General features: G+C 44.2%; 1 protein-coding gene across 6 annotated transcripts in view; it reads left to right on the top strand.

Annotated features, from left to right (window-relative positions):
* CLCN4 (chloride voltage-gated channel 4) overlaps positions 1-17,516 on the top strand; it is a 54,796-nt gene extending 37,280 nt beyond the window's left edge. For all 6 annotated transcript variants that reach the window (XM_045856032.1, XM_045856027.1, XM_045856028.1 and 3 more), the window contains 4 exons: positions 816-1,002; positions 2,692-3,090; positions 9,031-9,247; positions 16,131-17,516. In XM_045856032.1, the coding sequence (XP_045711988.1) occupies positions 816-1,002; positions 2,692-3,090; positions 9,031-9,247; positions 16,131-16,221 (894 nt within the window). In that variant the 3' untranslated portion in view covers positions 16,222-17,516. The remainder of the gene's footprint in view (positions 1-815; positions 1,003-2,691; positions 3,091-9,030; positions 9,248-16,130) is intronic.
* The last annotated feature ends 1,601 nt before the right edge of the window (positions 17,517-19,117 follow it).

Raw genomic sequence — 19,117 nt, 5'->3', positions numbered from 1 at the left:
TGAGATTGATGACAATCCAGACTGGGCATAAATGCAGCTCCCACTCAGCATTGCATTCATGTGCAGTGTTCATGTGTGTTCCCCGTAGTGCATGTCTGATCACTAGACAAATTAGAATGTATTTTCACACAGCAAAATAGAAAGCACACTATTACCAAGATCTTTTCGTTCACATAGTCTATGTCTTTGCTACCTCTAACCTGGCTTGAAAATATTCACTGCACTTTTTGGAAAATGGACTTTGTCAGGAAAAGGGCCCTACCCCCTGCCCCTGAAAGGTGTTTGACCACTCTGTATTCAAGAGGGCAGTAAGCCGCTGAAAGCTTTTTAGAAGATCCAGGCGGCTGCACTGCTGCTTTCAGCTTCTTTATTCTACCTGTGAACAGTCGCGGGCCCTTCTTTTCCATTTTCGTGCTGTGGCTTGACATTTAATTTTAAAAGCCAATTTGGAGGACACGCAAGGGGAGCAAGAAAGTGGTGAGTATCTCAAGTGACAGATGCTTGCTCTGAATGCTGTTTGCAGTGGGGCTTATCATTCTTTAATCCACAGCAGGCAGACCAGGCCGGCTTTTGAAGGCCAGCAAATGAAAGTGTAAAATTGCATTCTCTCCAAGTCACGGTAGATAGGGCTGACTAAGTAGGAGCAATCGCTTGTCCCACCTTTTCCCAGGTGACCTACTTTGAAGGGCTGCACCTCCTTTGAGGACTGAAGCAAAATGCAAGCGTTTTGAGGGGGCATACTGTATACTGGGGGTGAGGAGGTGGGAATCCGGACACCTTGCCTCATACTTCTTTTCTGTGTGTTCTCCCTGGAGATCCCGTCAGGCCTCTTCATCCCCAGCATGGCTGTGGGAGCCATGGCGGGCAGGATGGTGGGAATTGGCGTGGAACAGCTGGCTTACCATCACCACGACTGGATCATCTTCAGGAACTGGTGCAGGCCTGGAGCGGACTGTGTCACCCCAGGACTTTACGCAATGGTGGGAGCGGCAGCTTGCCTAGGTACAGCCAGAGGTGGGATGAGGTGGGGGTGAGAGATCCAAGGAAAGCTGAGACAGACCAAACACAAAGGCTGATCTTGGTTAGAGGACTGGTCACAAGGAATACATGAGTACTTGCATTCTCTGGATAGGAGAGGTCGTGCTGCTGTGATAAGTAAGCCCCTAAATCTCAGTGGCTCAACACACCCAGGCTTACATCTGGTCTGTGATAGGCAGTTGGTCCCCATTATTCGTGGTATCCATAATTGGGAATTTGTCAACTTGCTAACATTTGTTTATAATCCCTAAGTCAATATCTGTGGGGCTTTCACAGTCACTCTTGGACAGTCACAGAGCAGTGGAAAATTGGAGTTATCCAACACACGTGTCTGTCCTCATTGGAGGCTGACCAAGTTGAAGGTCTACTTGGTTCAGCTTGGTTCAGCTCTCAGATTGTACACAAATGTCCTTCTAATGGCCTAGTTAGTGCCTGCCATATGTTTTGCACTTTTGCGCATCTTGTTAATGATTTGCTGTTTACAATGGGCTCCAAGCAAAGCACCAAGGTGCTGTCTGAGGTTCCCAGGGTGAGAAGCCTGGGATTGCCTTAAGGAGAAAATACATGTGCTACAGAAGCTTCCTTCAGGCACACATTACACAGTGCTGTTGGCTGTTGAGTTCAACAGTAAAGAATCAGCCACCTATATTAACTAAGATGGCTCTGAAGAGAAACACAAAGTCTCTGCATAAAGTTTTGTATTGATTTTGACAAAAATGCTGTGACCAGAGGCTCACAGAACCCTCACCTTATGTTTCCCCTAGGGCAATGATTCAGAATTTGGTAATTCAGTGTTTGTGGTGACTTTATAGATCATAACTGCTACAAATAAGGAGAATCATTTCTTGTGTGTGGGTGTATAGTGTGAGTTAGCAGATGGTTTCTCTCCACTTAGTCATCACTCAGGGATTCATGGATGCTGATGGAGTCTCTACCATCTGGCAGCCGTACCGTCTAGAACAGTGGTTTTGAACTGGGGGCTATTGTGCCTCTCAGAAACACTGGACAATAGAGGAGACATTTTTGGCTGTCACACCTGGGCTTAGAAGTCCTATTTACATCTAGTGGGTGAGGGCCATGTATCATGCTAAACATCTTGTAGTGCACAGAATAGCCCCCACAACAGAAAATGATCTGGTCCCAAATGTTTCTTAGTGCTGAGGTCAACAAACCCCAGTTAAAGCTCATTGGAAGATGAGGAGTTGGTATGGATTCTCTCTTTGAATACCAAAGGACACAAGGGTGGGTCTCTCTCCAGTCTATAGCCCATAAGAGTCTCTACAGTTTTCCAGCTTATGGGGTCCAGGTTTCATGCTTGCTTAGTCAGAAACCTGCATAGCCCATATAGGATCCACTTACCAAAAAGCAAGGCATGTGGTCCTAGGTGACTGGAGAACCAAGTTGTCCAGTCAGATGTGACTCATGGCTCCCTGATGCGAGGCTGCATTTAACACAGCCTGGTGGCAGTTCCAGAGGTCTGAACATGGGCCACATGTGGAACTGTCTCCTTAGAAGAGACAGGATGGGACTGTCTCCTTACATACTCCCCTGTCAGGAGAATTTACTACAATCAACTTGACAGCTTCCACAATTCCTGTCCTCCTGAGTATCTGGGGTTGAGTTTCAGAATTTCACTCCTCTCTTCACTTACAGGTGGAGTTACCAGGATGACGGTGTCATTGGTGGTCATCATGTTTGAATTAACGGGTGGTCTAGAGTACATTGTACCCCTGATGGCAGCAGCTGTGACCAGCAAGTGGGTGGCTGATGCCTTTGGGAAAGAAGGCATCTACGAGGCCCACATCCACTTAAATGGGTACCCATTTCTGGATGTGAAGGATGAGTTCACTCACCGCACCCTGGCCACTGATGTCATGCGGCCTCGGCGGGGAGAGCCACCACTGTCTGTGCTCACCCAGGACAGCATGACCGTGGAGGATGTGGAGACGCTCATCAAAGAGACCGACTACAACGGCTTCCCTGTGGTGGTCTCCAGGGACTCTGAGCGCCTCATTGGATTTGCCCAGAGGAGGGAACTGATTCTTGCCATAAGTGAGTAAAGAGAAGGAAGCTCTCGTGCTACTCAGAGACAAATGGCAGTCTCTGTACCCCTCATATTCTCAAAGAAGGTGGAGAGAATGTACAAAGGTCAGAGGGCTTTCAGCCAGGGGATCCCATACTTGAATGTGTATTTGCGTCACCTGGGGATCTGGTTGAAGTGCAGATTCTGACTCAGTAGATCTGCAGTGGGGCCCAAGACTCTGCATTTCTGCCAAGCTCCCCAGTAATGCTGTGCTGCTGGTTCCCACATCACACAGTGAGGAGAAGTGTCTTGAGAGGGCATGCTTAGCTGGAAGATGACCACCATGTTTGCAAGCAGCTACCTGGGCCCCAGTCCTGCTAGGAGGCAAGCATCGGTGGCTGCCTTTTATGGAATCCACTGTTGGGCAAAGCTGAGAAGGAAGCTATGGGAAGGCAGGGCTGGCCTGGGCTGAGCTGCTGTCAGACAGACTTTCAGGCCGGCTAACTACTGAGGTGGTATGCTGTTTGCCTTGGGTGCCTCCCTTGGGTCCACACAAGCCTTTTACTTCATTTTATGACATTACGTCCCATTCCACTAGTTTGAGGCCCAAGTGGGTTAATGAGCAGAAGTCATGTCAGTTCTGGGTGACGTTTTTCCTCCTCGTGTGCTAACTAAAATCAGCTGGGCTGGGGGGTAGGCTGGTGAGATGGAAGAGGAGGGAGGGGCCCATGCCCGGGTGGGGTGTCCTGAACATAGGTGGCTCAGACAAGCATGCCTGTGCGCCCCATCATTCTAGCAATGATTGCATTAGAGGGGGAATAGGAAGAGAAGGATTCCAAAGAGCAAAGCCTGGGTGTGAATGGTTGGAGCCCCAGCCAGGAGGAGCAGTGAGCCTCGGGGGGCTCGCTCCGTTGGAGTCCCAGTGGACCTCCTGATGCAGCGGGGCAGGGAGCATCCGAGTGTGTCTGCAATGCATGACATTCACAAATGCCATCCTGCTCACGTGCCTGCCCTGTGGCCTCTATACCATCCCAGTATCTCACTGTACGCTGGGGCCCATGGTGTGGCCGAGGTGTGCAACCAATGATTTTACTATATATTCCATTTTTCAGAGTGTTGATGGAATTTGTCAGTGGGACTCACCTGGGTATGAAGGCAGAACACCCCACTGGACAACCCTTTGTTTCACCCTACCCTTTGTTGACTATCTCTCAGGCTCTCCCTTTGAATTCCCAAATCTCTTCACATGTTAAATAGCTTTGGAGCTATCTTTAAAGTGTGTTCATCGAAGGCTTTATAAAATAAATTTAGATAAACTATATCCTGTAATTTTAGGTTATTGCTCAAACGTATTTACCTGTCACAGAGCAATAACTGATTGTCTGTTTTAGACATGATAGCACATTTGTGCTTAAGTGCTCAGTGAGGCTTCTCTTATAGGTCCTGTTGCTTAACAGGTAGGTGCCTTTTATCCATAAATATCATCTTATAAAAAAACAAAAAATTTTAAAAAGCTGTAAAGAAGGTTGGGTTTGTTCTAAAATAATGTAATCAGCAACCTGTAAAAAATGTATTCAATCCCTAAAATCCTTTAAGCAAAGGTTGAAATTAAAAAAAAATAAAGTAATAAATGTCATAGAATCCATTACCTGTTGTGTAGCTCCAGGCACACCTGCTAAGAGACAGTTTACTAATTTTGCTGAAAGCCATTACTGTAATCAAGTGGGAAGCAGCAATTGTCATCAACCAGTTAGAGAAGAAATTTAAGCTTGCCAACTGAGTGCTCCCCTCGAAGCTATGTTTGGAATGTCTGAAGAGGCAACACACAGTGTAAATAATACCTATATGCTTTCAATCAGACCAAGGATAGTATAGAAGCTGCTATTTACATGGTTTGTGGAAAGGCAAGGAGTGTTTCATTCTGAGCAATCAGAAAAGCTGTTTTCCTGGTCTGTGGAAATACAAGACTCTCTGTACTCGGGTGGAGAAATGTGTGACCTATATTAGCAAAATTATATATACCCTTTTGTGAATATGGAAATATGACATTAGCATTTAGTTAGTAATGATCCCATGCAGATTCTGCTTTCAGGGGAATTAGGAGCAAAAATTGTAGAATAGATCTGAGAGAGTCTGGATAAGAAAAGAATGGTAAACAAGGCAAATCAGGATTTTTCTTATAGGTCATGTTAAAAATTGTAGCAGCTGCTCATGTGACAACCATGGCTGTCGTCTTTGTTAGAGAATAATTCACTGGCACCATCTTGGAAGCATGGCCCTCTTCACTATTACACACTAGCATACAGGGCCATATGTGACCCCTGTTCAAATTCCTGGTAAATGGGACTTTACCCCTCAGTGCCATTTGCAAATATGAAGCTCTTTCCTTGCTCAGCAGGGCTCAGGCTCTTCCAAGTCTTGAGTTCTGCAATTAAGTGAGGACCGGTTGAGAGAGGACTCAGTGGGAAGCCACAAAGATGATTAAAGGGATGGAAAGTTAGAGTTATGGGCAGGAGTTAAGGGAACTCTGATTTTTTTTGTCTGGTGGATGATTTAATGATGATTCTCCAGCATGTGGAAGATGCTTACTTGCAGAAAGGGATCTACGTCCAGGACTGAATAAGAACATAAATGTCAGATCTGTTAGAAGGGCCATTTAGGAGTAAAGAGGTTTTGTGCCAGGAGAACAGTGGGTGTTATCTGGTTCTTTCTGCTGGGAAATAAAACATATATAGGGAGGGACTTCTCCATGCCTTAGTGAGCTATAACATCATAAAATAATCTGCTTTCTTTGCTTAATACTTTTTACTTTGTTATCCCATCATCTTTGCACTGACTACCACCATAGTTGCTTCCTATTTTCCATTTTAATCTTTCTCGTTAATTACATGTGTTCTTGTGGAAACATTTTTAATGAGGAGGATGGAGTGTTACTACTCTAAAAACATAAATAAAGAGTTTCTTGACCTTAAAACTGGTGATATTTGGGGTTGGATTATTCTTTATTGAGAGGGGTTGGCCTGCACACTGTAGGGTGTTGAGCAAAATCTCTGTTTTCTACTCAGTAGATGTGAGTAGGAAGCCCATCCCCCAGTTCTGACAACCCAAAGTATCTGCAGATATTACTAAATGTCCCCTGAGGGTAGGCAAGATTGCTCTCAGTCAAGAACCATTGCTCTAAAGTCATTGTAATAGCTTACTGAATATGTGATTATTTCTAGTCTTTTAAAATTTTTTGGCTTATCATAGTTTGCGAAATTCACTTTATCAACACTTTCTTACCCTCCCTGCACCTGGCATTATGATCATATTGCTGCTAGAAAATGGAATGTCAAGTCAAATGACCTTAGCAGGTGCTCCTAAAATGTACATCATTTTTCGGAAGCCATGGTCATTAATACCAGTTCTGGTACAATGTACAATAAACCTCCTTGTTAAAAACAGTTTAACTACTTGATTTTTAAAATAATTAAAAATGAAGTTTACTGCATTTTTAAAGTGAAAGTAATACATACTGAGAGAATATTGGGGAGGTCAGAAGTAAAATAGCAAGCAGAAAAAGGCTTCCACATTCTCAAAGCCATAGAAGGCCATGGTTAATATTTGGTGCATTTCCTTCTTGTCTTTTACATGTGTAAACATTGGGTGTTTGGGGGAGATTATTTTCTAACACAGGCTCCCACGAATATTTGGGGTGTGAGAGTCTCTTATAGCATGAGATCTTTCCCTGGGAGAGGAGTCAGTGTAACCTTTCACACAGGAAATATTTCTTGCATATCCACCATGTGCCCCGACAGTCCTAGGAGCCAGAGTTCAAGGGTGACCCTCTGTGAACTTACATGTTCAAGTGTGTTGCAGGCATTTGGGTGACTAATGAAGATTTCTTATCCAAACTGAGAGTGGGTTGGTCACTGTAATGGAGAGATGTGCGGAGCTTTCTTGCTGGCTCTTCTGTTCACCAGCTTTTGGCCTGTGCATAGGATCTCCACCCCCAGAGTTCAAAGCTTTAACGTGTCTTTCTAATAGAGTTCTGAAGTGGCCTAGCAGAGCTCGTCTGGAGAGAGCAGCAGCTGGTGCTCTTGGAATAGCAAGGAGCATAGCTCAGACCTCCGGCTCTAACCCCACCTGCTGCCTTTTATTCCTTGTCCAGCATTGACTAGCTCATGGGCTTTCATTCCTAATGCCTCCTACGTGCAGTAGGCTCTGTTCTACATGACAGGCAAAGCCAAGTCCACCAACATTTAGTGGGCTTACTCACTCCTCACTCACTTGTTGATGGATTGGTTCATGCATGCATTTGGCAAATACGTATTTGGTGTCTGCTGTATGCTAGGTATCCTTCAGGCACTGGGAATGCACTGGTAAGCAAGAATTCAATGAATTAGCTGTTGTTAGGATCGGGGCTTCTAACCCAAACAGTAGATTGCCAAGGAAATGGAAGCTCATGTATTTCAACAAGTGGACTGACAGGGTACTAAGTTGCATTTGATTTTATAAGGGATTCAGCAAATTCATGTGATGAGTCCTTGATTGAGGTGTGTGGATTGATCCATTTCTAATTTCGACCCGATTATTGAAAGAGATGGGATTCTCGTTATGTGGGACTTTTGGCGAATCAATTGGTGTATGAAAATGAGCCAGTAAGTATGTGTTGACTCTTGCCTCCCACCTGAGTGCTCAGGACAGAACCATCTCAATTTAGGAGAGAAGTGGGTGGTGTGCGTCATGTGGCATCTCCATTTGAAAATGCGTTGTGCCTCAATGCCGTCTGGCATTTGTGGATGAGTCATATCCCATGTGAGGTGACTAGATTTAACCTGACCCAAATAATGTGCAGGCATTTGCCCAGTGGGCCCCTTGTTTCTCTTTTAAACAGAGACCCCTTTTCCAACTCGCCTGACCCCTAATGCTGCCAGTTCTCCATTAGAGTACTCTATGCAGTTCATGGCTGTAGAGCAGGCAGTTCGAACAGTGTAGGTGAATTGTAGTCTTTGAGAAAGCAAGAACTGTATTATAAAAACCAGGATTCATTTGAAGGCAAGCCTCACTGTACATTTTTCCTAACCTTTTCCCATGAACCAGAAGAAAGATTAACATTCCAACAGAAGGAAAATTGCCTTGGAGAAATATCTTGAGACTGATGGATTTGTTTCATGTGTGACTTAAAATAGCCTGAGTTTCTAGTGCTGCAGAAAGCTGTATTCTAATGAGTTCCTGTTACCCCACTTTTCTTCAGCTCTCTTTTACATGGCCTTGCCTATAGATAGAAATAGGCTAATTGTTACCATAACAGTTTTACTCTATTTCTTGGAGAAATCCTCAAAATGGCCCCCTTTTAAGAATGGAGATCCAAGGGGAGGGAGATGCGGCTTTTCTAGGGGTATTTCTTTGGTTCCAAGGGTCTTATTTGGGATTGAGCTACATCTCTGGGCTGTGAGCCTGGGATGGCCCTATTCATTTCTTGTTCCTTTCAGGACTCAAAATACCATTTGGGCCAACTGTGAGTTAGTTTGTGGAAAAAACAAACAAACAAACAAACCAATGTATTAAGGTCGCTAGGCAGCTAAATGAAGTCTCTTGTCATGTCAGACTTCAGCCCATGGTATGAGGTGAAGAAGTGCTAGAAAGGTGAGGGTGGAGGGCTCTGGGCCTTCTGGGTGCCCTGGAGTTCAGGGGAAGCAATGTATTCCCCCAGAGGAGCATTCATGGTCAGGCCCATGTTTTAAGACTTTGGCAGTGAATGGTTGGGTCATAGCAAAGGGACTCTAGCCCAGCAATGGCTGATTTCATAGATGTTTGGCTGAAGCCCCTCATTAAGGATGTGGAGTTTGCCCTCTGAACCCCTTTTCTGTGGCATTCTAGGATGCGGGTGGTGGGGGGATGTGTGTTCCTGTGGTTCTGGGGTCGGGACAGTTGCTAAGCAAGTGATTTTGGTCTGGCTCATCCTTCTGCTCGCCCATTCATTCTAGAGAACGCCAGACAGAGGCAGGAGGGCATCGTGAGCAATTCCATCATGTACTTCACGGAGGAGCCCCCTGAGCTGCCGGCCAACAGCCCACAACCCCTGAAGCTGCGCCGTGTCCTAAACCTCAGTCCTTTCACGGTCACGGACCACACGCCCATGGAGACAGTGGTGGATATCTTCCGGAAACTGGGGCTCCGGCAATGCCTGGTGACACGCAGTGGGTGAGTAGCTGGACTAGTGTTGATGGAATGTGTACTGTGGCCACACTTGGGAGAACAAGATGGATGAGACGTGGTCTTGGTCCTTAGGGCCCTCAAGGACCAGCACTTGGTAGAGGATGGCGGGGTGTTGTTGTGGGTACGTTGAGAAGAAAATGACTGGGAGCTGTGGGAACTTAAACACAGGGACTAGTGCAGCCCAGGAAGCTTCCAGGTGGGACTGCTATCTGGCATGAGGCTGTAGGTTGAGCCACAAAGGGAAGGAGGCAAAAGAAAGAGCTTGGGGCTGCTTCTGTACTACCCAGGTGAAGCCTGGCTCAAGGAGAAGGCACAGCCTGTTCTGCTGTGATGTGGCATACACCTTCCTTACAATCACGGTGCTGGTCATATGCAAAACTGAGCAATGAAAAGCACAGGGCTTGTGAGAAAAAAATAGAGTTAGGGGCATAATACTCAAAAGCTTCATCAGTGACACATTAAAAAAGAAAGATGGAAAGGTAATGAAAATGGCAGTACCATTTTAGACACATGAAATGATTAAGAAATATAGCAATATGACAATAAATAAGTCACATCACCTTGAGAGACTCCGAGGTTGGCTCGTGGACCTGAGTGTTGTACGGGCCACAGCTCTTGAGCATTTTGTGTATCCCTGTGCCCTGGGGGCCAGCTGGGTGCACTTGTCTGCACTCACCTGGAGTGCCTCCTGGATGAAATCACCAGAAGCAAATGTGAAGTTCTGTTATGCTCAGCTTGTTCCCTGCTTTGTCAGTGCGGTCAAAACAAGTCCATGTGTTCAGCACAAACGTTATGGGAGAGCTGAGAGACTTAGCAGTCCCGTGGTATTGTCTCTGCGGCAGCAGCATTCCTTTTGCTTCATGTTTATACAAACCAGGCAGGCAGCACTGCAAAGCTCAAAGGGTCATGATGACATGAGCAGTGAAATGCCCCTGGGGTCATTCTTTGGGCTCAGGGGTGTACCCCCAATTCCATGGCCTGTGATGCTTGGTAGGAGGAAGAGCTCGGCTGGGTCAGGGTAGCCTAGAGTCTCTGGTTGTCTGCCCAGTTCACTCCTTTATGGGCTGGGGCTAGGGGGTGTGGGGGGTGGGCTGCGGAGACATTGGTCTCCTAAGTATGATTTAGGCCTTTATAGGCTCCAGAGGCTTTACTCCCTGACATAGTTTACATTTCCAGAGCCAGCACACTCCAGTTTAATCCGGCACTTCCCAACCTGGCTGATTTTGCCTCCTCCCCACCCCGAGAGTTTGGTTGCCACAACTGCAGGGAAGGGGTGCTCCTGGCATCTGGTGGGTGGAGGTCAGGGATGCTGCTCAGGACACTACAATGCACAGCACAGCCCCCATTGCAACAAAGAATCATCGGGCCCTAAATGTCACTAGCATTGCCATTGAGTGACCCTGGGTTGGATGCCAGAGAATAACCAACTGAGCCGTCCTTACTCATTCAGCCTTCTTCCCACCGTCCTACCAACAGCAGCACAGGGCTCTGCAAGCAGTTGGATTTGCACATTGACCCAGAGAATGCCTAGCCAACAGGACAGGTGTCCTCCTAGCTCTGACAACAGCTGAGCAGGGGGTGTCTTGCCCTTGGGAAGGGCAATCAATAGGGAAACAGATAAACAGATAGTTAAGGCTAGAGATTATTTTGGCTGTGACTTTTAAAGGAACTCAGTGGTTCACAAACTTGAGTGTGCATCAGAATCCCCAAGGATTAAACCTCCAAGTGGACCCCAGAGTGCTGGGCCCCAGGGCAGGTCTCGGGCGGTGGTGCATAGACTGTATATTTCTAACAAGCCCCGAAGGGCTGCTGTTGGTCAGGAGAACCCACTTTGCAAAACACTGAAGCCCATGTATATATTGTACTTGAATTCCCAGCACTTGGCATAAATACTACTGTGATCATCCATGTCGTCTCAAGTGCATAGCAGTTTCTCTTTCCCTTTCAAATAATCATCCAATGTCAGTTATCATTGGAATTTCCAGTTCTGGCAGGAAATTCTGCTCCTAACACCCGCTCGCACCTCATGGAGCCCCATGAGGTTTTCCTGTGAAGATTTGGGTGCTGAAATTGGCTCCGAATGTTCTATGCGAAAACAAAATCACTCTCCCTCGCTCTCTCTCACTCTCTCTTTTGCTCTTGCTTTACATATTTTAAACAAACACAGATGCTGATAAGTTAGTGCTGGCAAGGGGTCCTTATGTGCAGGGCCTTTCATCTCCCCGGGCTTTCAGCCAGGGCAGGCATGTCTTAAGCCAGCGCGCGTTTTTGATTATTCTATTGCTGTGTGCCTTCCTTGCTTATAGCTGAGAGCCCAGCTCATCCTGTGGGCCTGCATCATCCACAGGATTTCTTGGGGCCTTGGGTCCAAGGTAGTTGTGAAACCAGACCGGGAACCAGAGAAGTCTTTGTCTCCAGAATGCCAGAAACCTACAGTGGCAAAGAGTGAATTTGGATGGGATTTTCCACACACGGGATCTAGAAAGAACAAGCGAGTCAGGGAGATGGTGCCAGCTTTTTCCCAAGATCTGCTAGGTGACCCCAGAAGAGTTCAGCTGCTTTAATCTGAATTATGTTCATGGTCCTAGATTGGCCATTTATTAGTTACTGGATTCATTTAAACTACTACCCAAAGGGCTGGAAGTACAAAGTCTTGATTTAAATCAAGTGGGACATTTCACAGTACTAATGACCCCTGCGTGATTTGATGTCGCCTCCTTCCAGATGGATGCGCAGTGTTCTTCGGTGGTAATTATTGTCGAGGGCCAGGGCACAACTGATGCCTGCACCCAAGGCAGCTCCTGAATTTGTATTTGCCCCACCGAACTGTTGTAACTGGCTTGACTTTCAGACATTGTTGCAGGGCTCGGAGGGGGTCTTGTCAGGACTGCTTTAGGCAAAAGCCTGATCTTTGATGCCGTCTCCAGGGTAAAGATAAGGAAATAAAAACCAGGCTTTAAAGATATGGGAGGAGTGGTGTGTGTGTGTGTGTGTGTGTGTGGTCTAGGCAAGTTCTCAGCACTTTGCAAACACCAACAAGTCATATTTTTAAAAAGCAACATTGGTTTGCTCATCTCACTGAGGATCTATTTGATTGGAGACCCGGAAAAGGCTCAAGAAGTGTTTAAAAATAAAGACCAGGGGTTTGTCATCCACTGAGGGACATGGGTCTAATCTAATCTAAGTGGTGTTACCCAGGTGCCGCAGAGGCACATGTCCTGAGCCATGCTTCCAAGCAGAAAACACATGTCAAAGAGAACAAAAGAGCATTTGAAGTTGAGGGATTATCTATCAGCCGGCAACTGCCGGCAGCAGAACCTCTTCCCACCATGTCCCGACACACCTTTCCCAGCCCAGCTGCTCACACCTGCTCCCATTTCTACTGCGATCACACTGTCTTAGTGCCGTGTTATAGGCATTCTGCTTGCCTTCTGCCTATTCGTCTTTTATATTAAAGGGAGTCGAAGGCTGTTATGCACTGGATTATGTCATCCTCACACTCCAAAGTCTTACATTGAAGCCCTAACCTCTGATGTGACTATTCGGAGATGTGGTCTTTAAGGGAATAATTAAGATTACATGAGGTCATGAGTGGGACCCTAATCTGATAGAACTGGTGTCGTCATAAGAAGAGGAAGAGACACTGGGGATGCTCAAACAGAGAAAAGGGCCATGTGAGGTCACAGCAAAAAGGCAGATGTCTGCAAGCTGAGGAGAGAGATCTCTGTAGAAATCAACCCTGTCGGCTCCTTGATCTCAGCCTTCCAATCCCCGGAACTGTGAGAACCTACATTTCTGTTGTTTAACCCACCCAGTCTGTGGTGCTTTGTTATGGCAGCTCAAGTAGACTGAGTCAGGACTCAGACTCAGCTTGGAAGATTTAGTAAACAGCATCTGGTTTTCTGGGGCATCATCAGTTTGACTGCATTTTGATAAATTTCAGAAACATATTTAAAGTATCATGTGAACATGTTTCAAGTCAAGTAGCTCTAAACAGCTAGAATGAAAAACAATTCCAGACTTTATCCTTCTTCACTACCCACATCCCTTCAGCCAAACCCTCCCCTCCAAGGGTTTTGTTTTCTTTAATTAATAGACTTTATTTCTTAGAGCGGTTTTAGGTTTATAGAAAAATTGAACAGCAAGTACAGAGTTCCCATATTCCCTCTCTTGTACCTTCAGTTTCCCTTCTTGTTAACATCTTCATTGTTGTGTTGTATTTGTTGCCGTTGATGAACCAATAGCAATATATTGTTGTGAAAAGACCTGTAGTTGACATTAGGGTTCACCCTTAGTGTTGCATGTTCTATTGGTTTTGACAAATGGAGGACAGCATGTACCCACAGTTATAGTATCACACAGAGTATCACATAGGGCAGTTTCACTGCCCTAAACATCCTCTGTGCTCTGCCTGTTCATCTCTCCTTCTCTGACCTCCCCACAACCCCTGGAAACCACTGGTCTTTTTTACTGTCTCCTTAGTTTTGTCTTTTCTAGAATGTCAGAGAATTGGAATCACACAGCCTTCTCAGACTGGCTTCTCTTAGCAAAATGCATTGAGGGTTCCTCCACATCTTTATCTGGCTTGATGACTCACTTCTTTTTAGCACTGAACAATATTCTATTGTCTGCATGTTTGTTTATCCATTTAAATTCCTAAAGGACATCTTGGTTGCTTCCAAGTTTTGGAAATTATGAATGAAGCATGTATCTTCTAAGAGTAAGGGCACTCTTTTTACATAACCACTAAACCATAATTATACAAAATTAATAATAGCTTAGTTTATCACTCAATATCTAGTTCATACCAAGTTTCAATCCAGAATTCCTTCAAGGTTCATACATTGCATTTGGTTGTTTTGCCTCATTCATCTTTCATTGAAAATAGTTCCCTGCCTTATTTTGTTTGTTATTTGTGACATAGATTTTTTTTTGAAGAGTCCAGACCAGTAGTTTCACATTCTGAATTTGTTTGATTGCTTCCTCATGGTTTGATTTGGTTTAAGTAGTTTTTGGCAACATTTCAAAGGAGATGATGTCATAACGTCAGCTTTTCCGACTTTGTTGGTGATAAGCTCCATCACTTGGATGAGGTGGTGATGGCCGGAACCCTCAGTTATAAAGGGACATTTTTATTTTTGTAAGGAATCTGTGGAGGGATGCTTTCAGACCATGTGAATTTTCTGTTTCCCAGCAGGCATTTACCCAGTGCTTTTGGAATCCATTGGTAATTATTGACTGAACTAATTCTTACATCGTGGTTGCAAAATGTTGGTTTTCTAATTCTATTCTGCTTTCTACATTTTTCCTAATTTTTTGATTATCATGATAGAGTCATGATGCTTTATTTCAGTGTTTTGTCATCCATATTGTCATTATTCTTTTTTTTAAACATGCTTTTAAAGGCCACTTTTTGCTCCTTTCCCATCTCCTGAGTTGTTCCTATGTGATAATGTGGAAGGGGAAGTATCTGCTGTCTCCCCCAGTGTGATAGAGAGGGAAACTAACACAAGAAATCAATCGCTTGTTTAAGGTCCAATGAGATCAGGGACAAAGAAGTCAGAATTTTGGCGTGATAATTTCATGAACCAGTGTGCATTTTACCAGATGTAACTAACTTGAATACTGCTCTGAATACTTGAATTCCCTTTGAATATTTATTTTCTATTAGTAAGAGATGAGTTTGACTGATTTGGCTTTAATTAGACCAATGGCAGTGTGTTACAGTTGTGTTTTCTGCTTTTTTGGTACATCATCATTTTATACAGCTACAGAGAAGCTGGTCATTTTAATAGCTCTACGGTATCCCACAGTGTCAGACTGCCATAGTTTATTTCTTCATTCCCATTTCCTTGGATATGATGGAGACATGGTGAGCAGCATTTTGCAAACTAATTTTGCAATGGAACTTCTTTTCTCCAAAGGAGTTGTGTCTATCGCCTTCTTTCAAGCCCTTCACTGTACCTAGCTAGAAGGCATGATTCGTTTCAGCAGGTGGTCATTTAAATATTTAATAAAATCAAGAGCAAAACAAGGGGTGTTGTGAATGGATGTCCAAGTGTGCACTGCATAATTCGGGGGGCACTATTTACATGGTAGTATTTGTGAAGGGCTCTCCCTGGAGTTGTGCAATGTACTGTCTAGGCAGCCCTACACAAGTGACCCTGGCAGGTGGTATTGTTTTCCTAAGTTGAAAGCAATGGAATTTTGGAAGAGGAGGTAATTTACAGATGTAGTCCGAGATGCACGTGAAACTGTACCCTTCTAGTAAGATAGATTTAAAATAGCATCAGTTACTATACTTAAAATACCTTACACTTGGAATTTCTGTGAGGTGGGCAAGTTTTGACAATGGCTTTGATAAAACCATTTTATTTTATTGATTCTCATCTTGAAATTTAGGAGTGTTAGTCATCACAAGTTTGCTGCTAGAATAAACAAGTTTGCGATGTCAGTGGCCTGGTGTGTCAGGTTTATTTTCTCCCCCATGTCACATCCAGTGTGGGTTGTAGCAGAACTGGGCTGTAAACACACAGTCATGCAAGGATCAGGTCTTTGAATCTGGTGGCTCCTAAATCAAACCCATGTTACCTCAGAGTCCTTCACTGGCTCCTGTGCCTCTATTCGGTAGATCAGGAGAGAGAGTATGAAGAAATCTGTGGGCAAATTGGGAGGGGCACCCCTCATGTCTACCCATATACCGTTGGCCAGAGCTCACTCAGTTGGCCACATCCAACTGTAAGGGAAGCTGGCAGTGTTGTCTCTCTGTATGCCCAGGTGAAAAGTGAGAGAGGCGCTGGTTTTTAGGGACAGACACGAGTCAGTACTGCAAGGTTGACCTCTTTTCTCTATTTTGTTTCTTCTCCAGGAGACTTCTTGGCATCATCACAAAAAAGGATGTTCTGAGACATATGGCCCAGATGGCAAACCAGGACCCTGAGTCCATCATGTTTAATTAGAAACAAGATGGCAATTATTATGAGAAAAATACAACAACTGTGTCATTTCAAAAGAAGTAAACAAATGATGTGTTATAATTCTAAAGAATGATCCAAAAGCTTTGTTTGAAAGGAAGGGAAGACAGATGAAACCTTTTGTTAAAAAATACATCAATGAGTAGGCATTTTTATAGCTTTAACCCCTTATAAGTTTCAAATTGTGTTTGTTAATGACTTTACTAACTGCTATGGGGGCATGTGGGTGGGTGTAAACTATGTGGTTTGTACAGGGACATGGAACAGAAATGCTGAATCAACAAATGTTTGCCCTTCTGTTCAAGGCTGATGTTTGTGAAGCTTTGAGTCCATAAGGCAAAGGGCTATTGGTGTGTCGGTGTCCTTACTTACTGGTTCCTGAAGTTTTGCTGCTATGTTACTGAATCAGACTAAAGATATTTGCACTTACTTTGTTGGAATAGAAAAAGAAATTAAATTTGAACATAGTGAAAACTGTAAGTATGGGTTCATGCATGTCTACCCCATTTTTTGCTTCTTTTCTCAGTCTATTATTTTACTTATCCATCAGTTTCTGAACCTACATCAGGGTCACCTGTTATGATGAGTATGAAGAAATCATTTCTCTCTCCAAGCCCAGCATCTTGGGACTGCCTGGTGAACAATCGGAACATTTAGTGCTGCACTGTATTCCCTTCCATGCAAAGGGGTTCATTCTTATTTTGAGAGTGTACACACCCAATCACTGATTTGCATCCTCATCGCATTTGCTTATTTATTGCTTTTGCCTGTGTATTCTTAAATATTGATCAGTCCAGCACTTTCTATGGGCCATATCCTATATGCTGCCAGCTTGCCATAAGTGTGCTTTAATTTCCAAATAGCCTATACAAGAATCAGAACAGGCTACCCAGTGTTACTACTTATTTTCCCTCTCAGATCTTAAGAAATATGACTGCAGAGAGGGTGAGGCATATGAGTTCTCAGTGGGAACTCCTCCAAATGGATTGCAAGAGAAATACTAAATTGATTCTAAATCTGTTCCATTCTCTTCTCTGTAGGATGCAAAATGCCCAGCTTTAATGTATAAGCATGCATTTTCATACCAGCAATCAAAGCACAGAAGGACGGAGTTAAATTCTAGACAGCCAATTTGTGCATTGGGCATCTTTGTATTGAATGTAATGATGCATTTATTCTTTCAGTCAGGACTTCTGTCTTTTCTGGGGGAAGAAATTAAGCTATGTTTTTTAGGTCCACTGTATGATCTATGTGAATAAGAGTTATCCTGGTTGCTCTTTCTCTTTAGTCTGTTCTCTTTTCACTGCGTCATTCTCATCCTTCTCAATATCATTATTGGATATTGATGTATCAAGGGTGCATTTGGCTGCAAATCAAAGAAAATCCAATCAACAGTGATGAGCTGAATAGGAAACCTGGGATTGCACACCCAGGACTATCATCTCCATAGTATCATCAAGGGTCCACACTCCTTGGTATTTTTTCCCACCATCCTTTGTGGCATAGTCTCAAGATGGTTACTGAACTGCTGGTGTGATGTCTGCTTTCTAAGCAGGAGGAGGCAAATAATAGATGTAATGATAATATCAAGAAAGCAAAGCTGTCCAAGAAATGCCCAGCTTTCACCCATTGGCTAGAATTCTGTCACATGGCGCCCCCAGCTGCATGTGAGTCTGGGAAGGACAGTGTGTAGTGAGGCATATTACTCTCTGAACAAGATTTAGATTCTCTTAATGAGGAAGGGGGTATTGGTCCTTGGGAGGGGAGTGTTGCCTGCTGTATTGGATGCCATCATTGTGCCCCTGTCATTGTCCTTCCTATCCTCTTTACCTTTGTTTGCTGAAGCCCTTTGAACACTCTCTTCTAACCTTATAGTCTCCACTCCTCTTTCAGATGTGACACAGAATTCCTAATCAGATTCCACAATTTCTTAGCCCAAATAAAAATGTTAATCTTGGATAAAAACCTACCTAAAAGTGGTTTTCTATGACAATTTCTAGTTGATATGTTTAAAAAGTTTAAGTTAGATCACGCTGACAAACTATGGACAATTTGTTTCCGTAATTGGCTCCCTCCAAAATAATATCAGATGGCTACTTCAGCATGAACATATAGGAGTAGGGAATTCAGTATTCACTCTTATAATAAAACAAAATTTGTTGTTTCATCCATGACACGTATGTATTGAGTAACAGATCCTAATATTAGTATTGTTATTGGGTTTCCATGGAACAAATGCAAGTGAAGCTGGAGTTTCCTGGACTTTAAATCTGAAAAAGTCTTAGGGATTGCTTCATGTAGTTCCCCTCTTATTCCCATGTGGCGCTCCAAAGAGTATTAGTCATAGCCTGGGTTTAGATAATCCAGGATAGCCTTTTAGCTGAAAACAAGGAGCTTCAGTAGGAAACATGAAACAGTGAAAAGACAGCCAAAGAGCAGTGACACCAGAGAATGACCTTCTCCTTCAGCTGAGGCCATAGAGGGAGGAGAAGGTACTTCCCTCTGGGCCAAAGTCACCAAGGGAAGTTATGTCTTTCACCCCAATGCTTAACGTAGAGACATCTGTGAATTCACAAGGAACAGTTGGGAGTGATACTTGACTTAAATAACCTAACCTTGTTTTCCTTCATAAGTTGAACCTCCAATTTGTTATGGGGTCCAGGCTCTTCTCAACTAAGGGCCAGGGTCAGACAGGCAGGTTAAGGTCAAGGATGGGGGAGTTTGCAATAGGGGCTGCAAGAGCCAATTGCCTTCTTTACCTGGAGCCCTAACTCAGCCCTGTGGTCCACTCAGCCACCCATCACACTCCATGGGGAACATGCTGTTCAACTTCGTCACTCCTTGTTAAAAAGCACATGGGTAGGGATTCACAAAGTATTTA

Source organism: Phyllostomus hastatus, unplaced genomic scaffold (genome assembly GCF_019186645.2).
Source record: "Phyllostomus hastatus isolate PE091 unplaced genomic scaffold, TTU_PhHast_1.1 phas_scaffold_12, whole genome shotgun sequence".
Lineage (NCBI taxonomy): Eukaryota > Metazoa > Chordata > Mammalia > Chiroptera > Phyllostomidae > Phyllostomus > Phyllostomus hastatus.
Note: the sequence above shows the minus strand (reverse complement) of the source record. Positions and strands in the feature narration are given on the sequence as shown.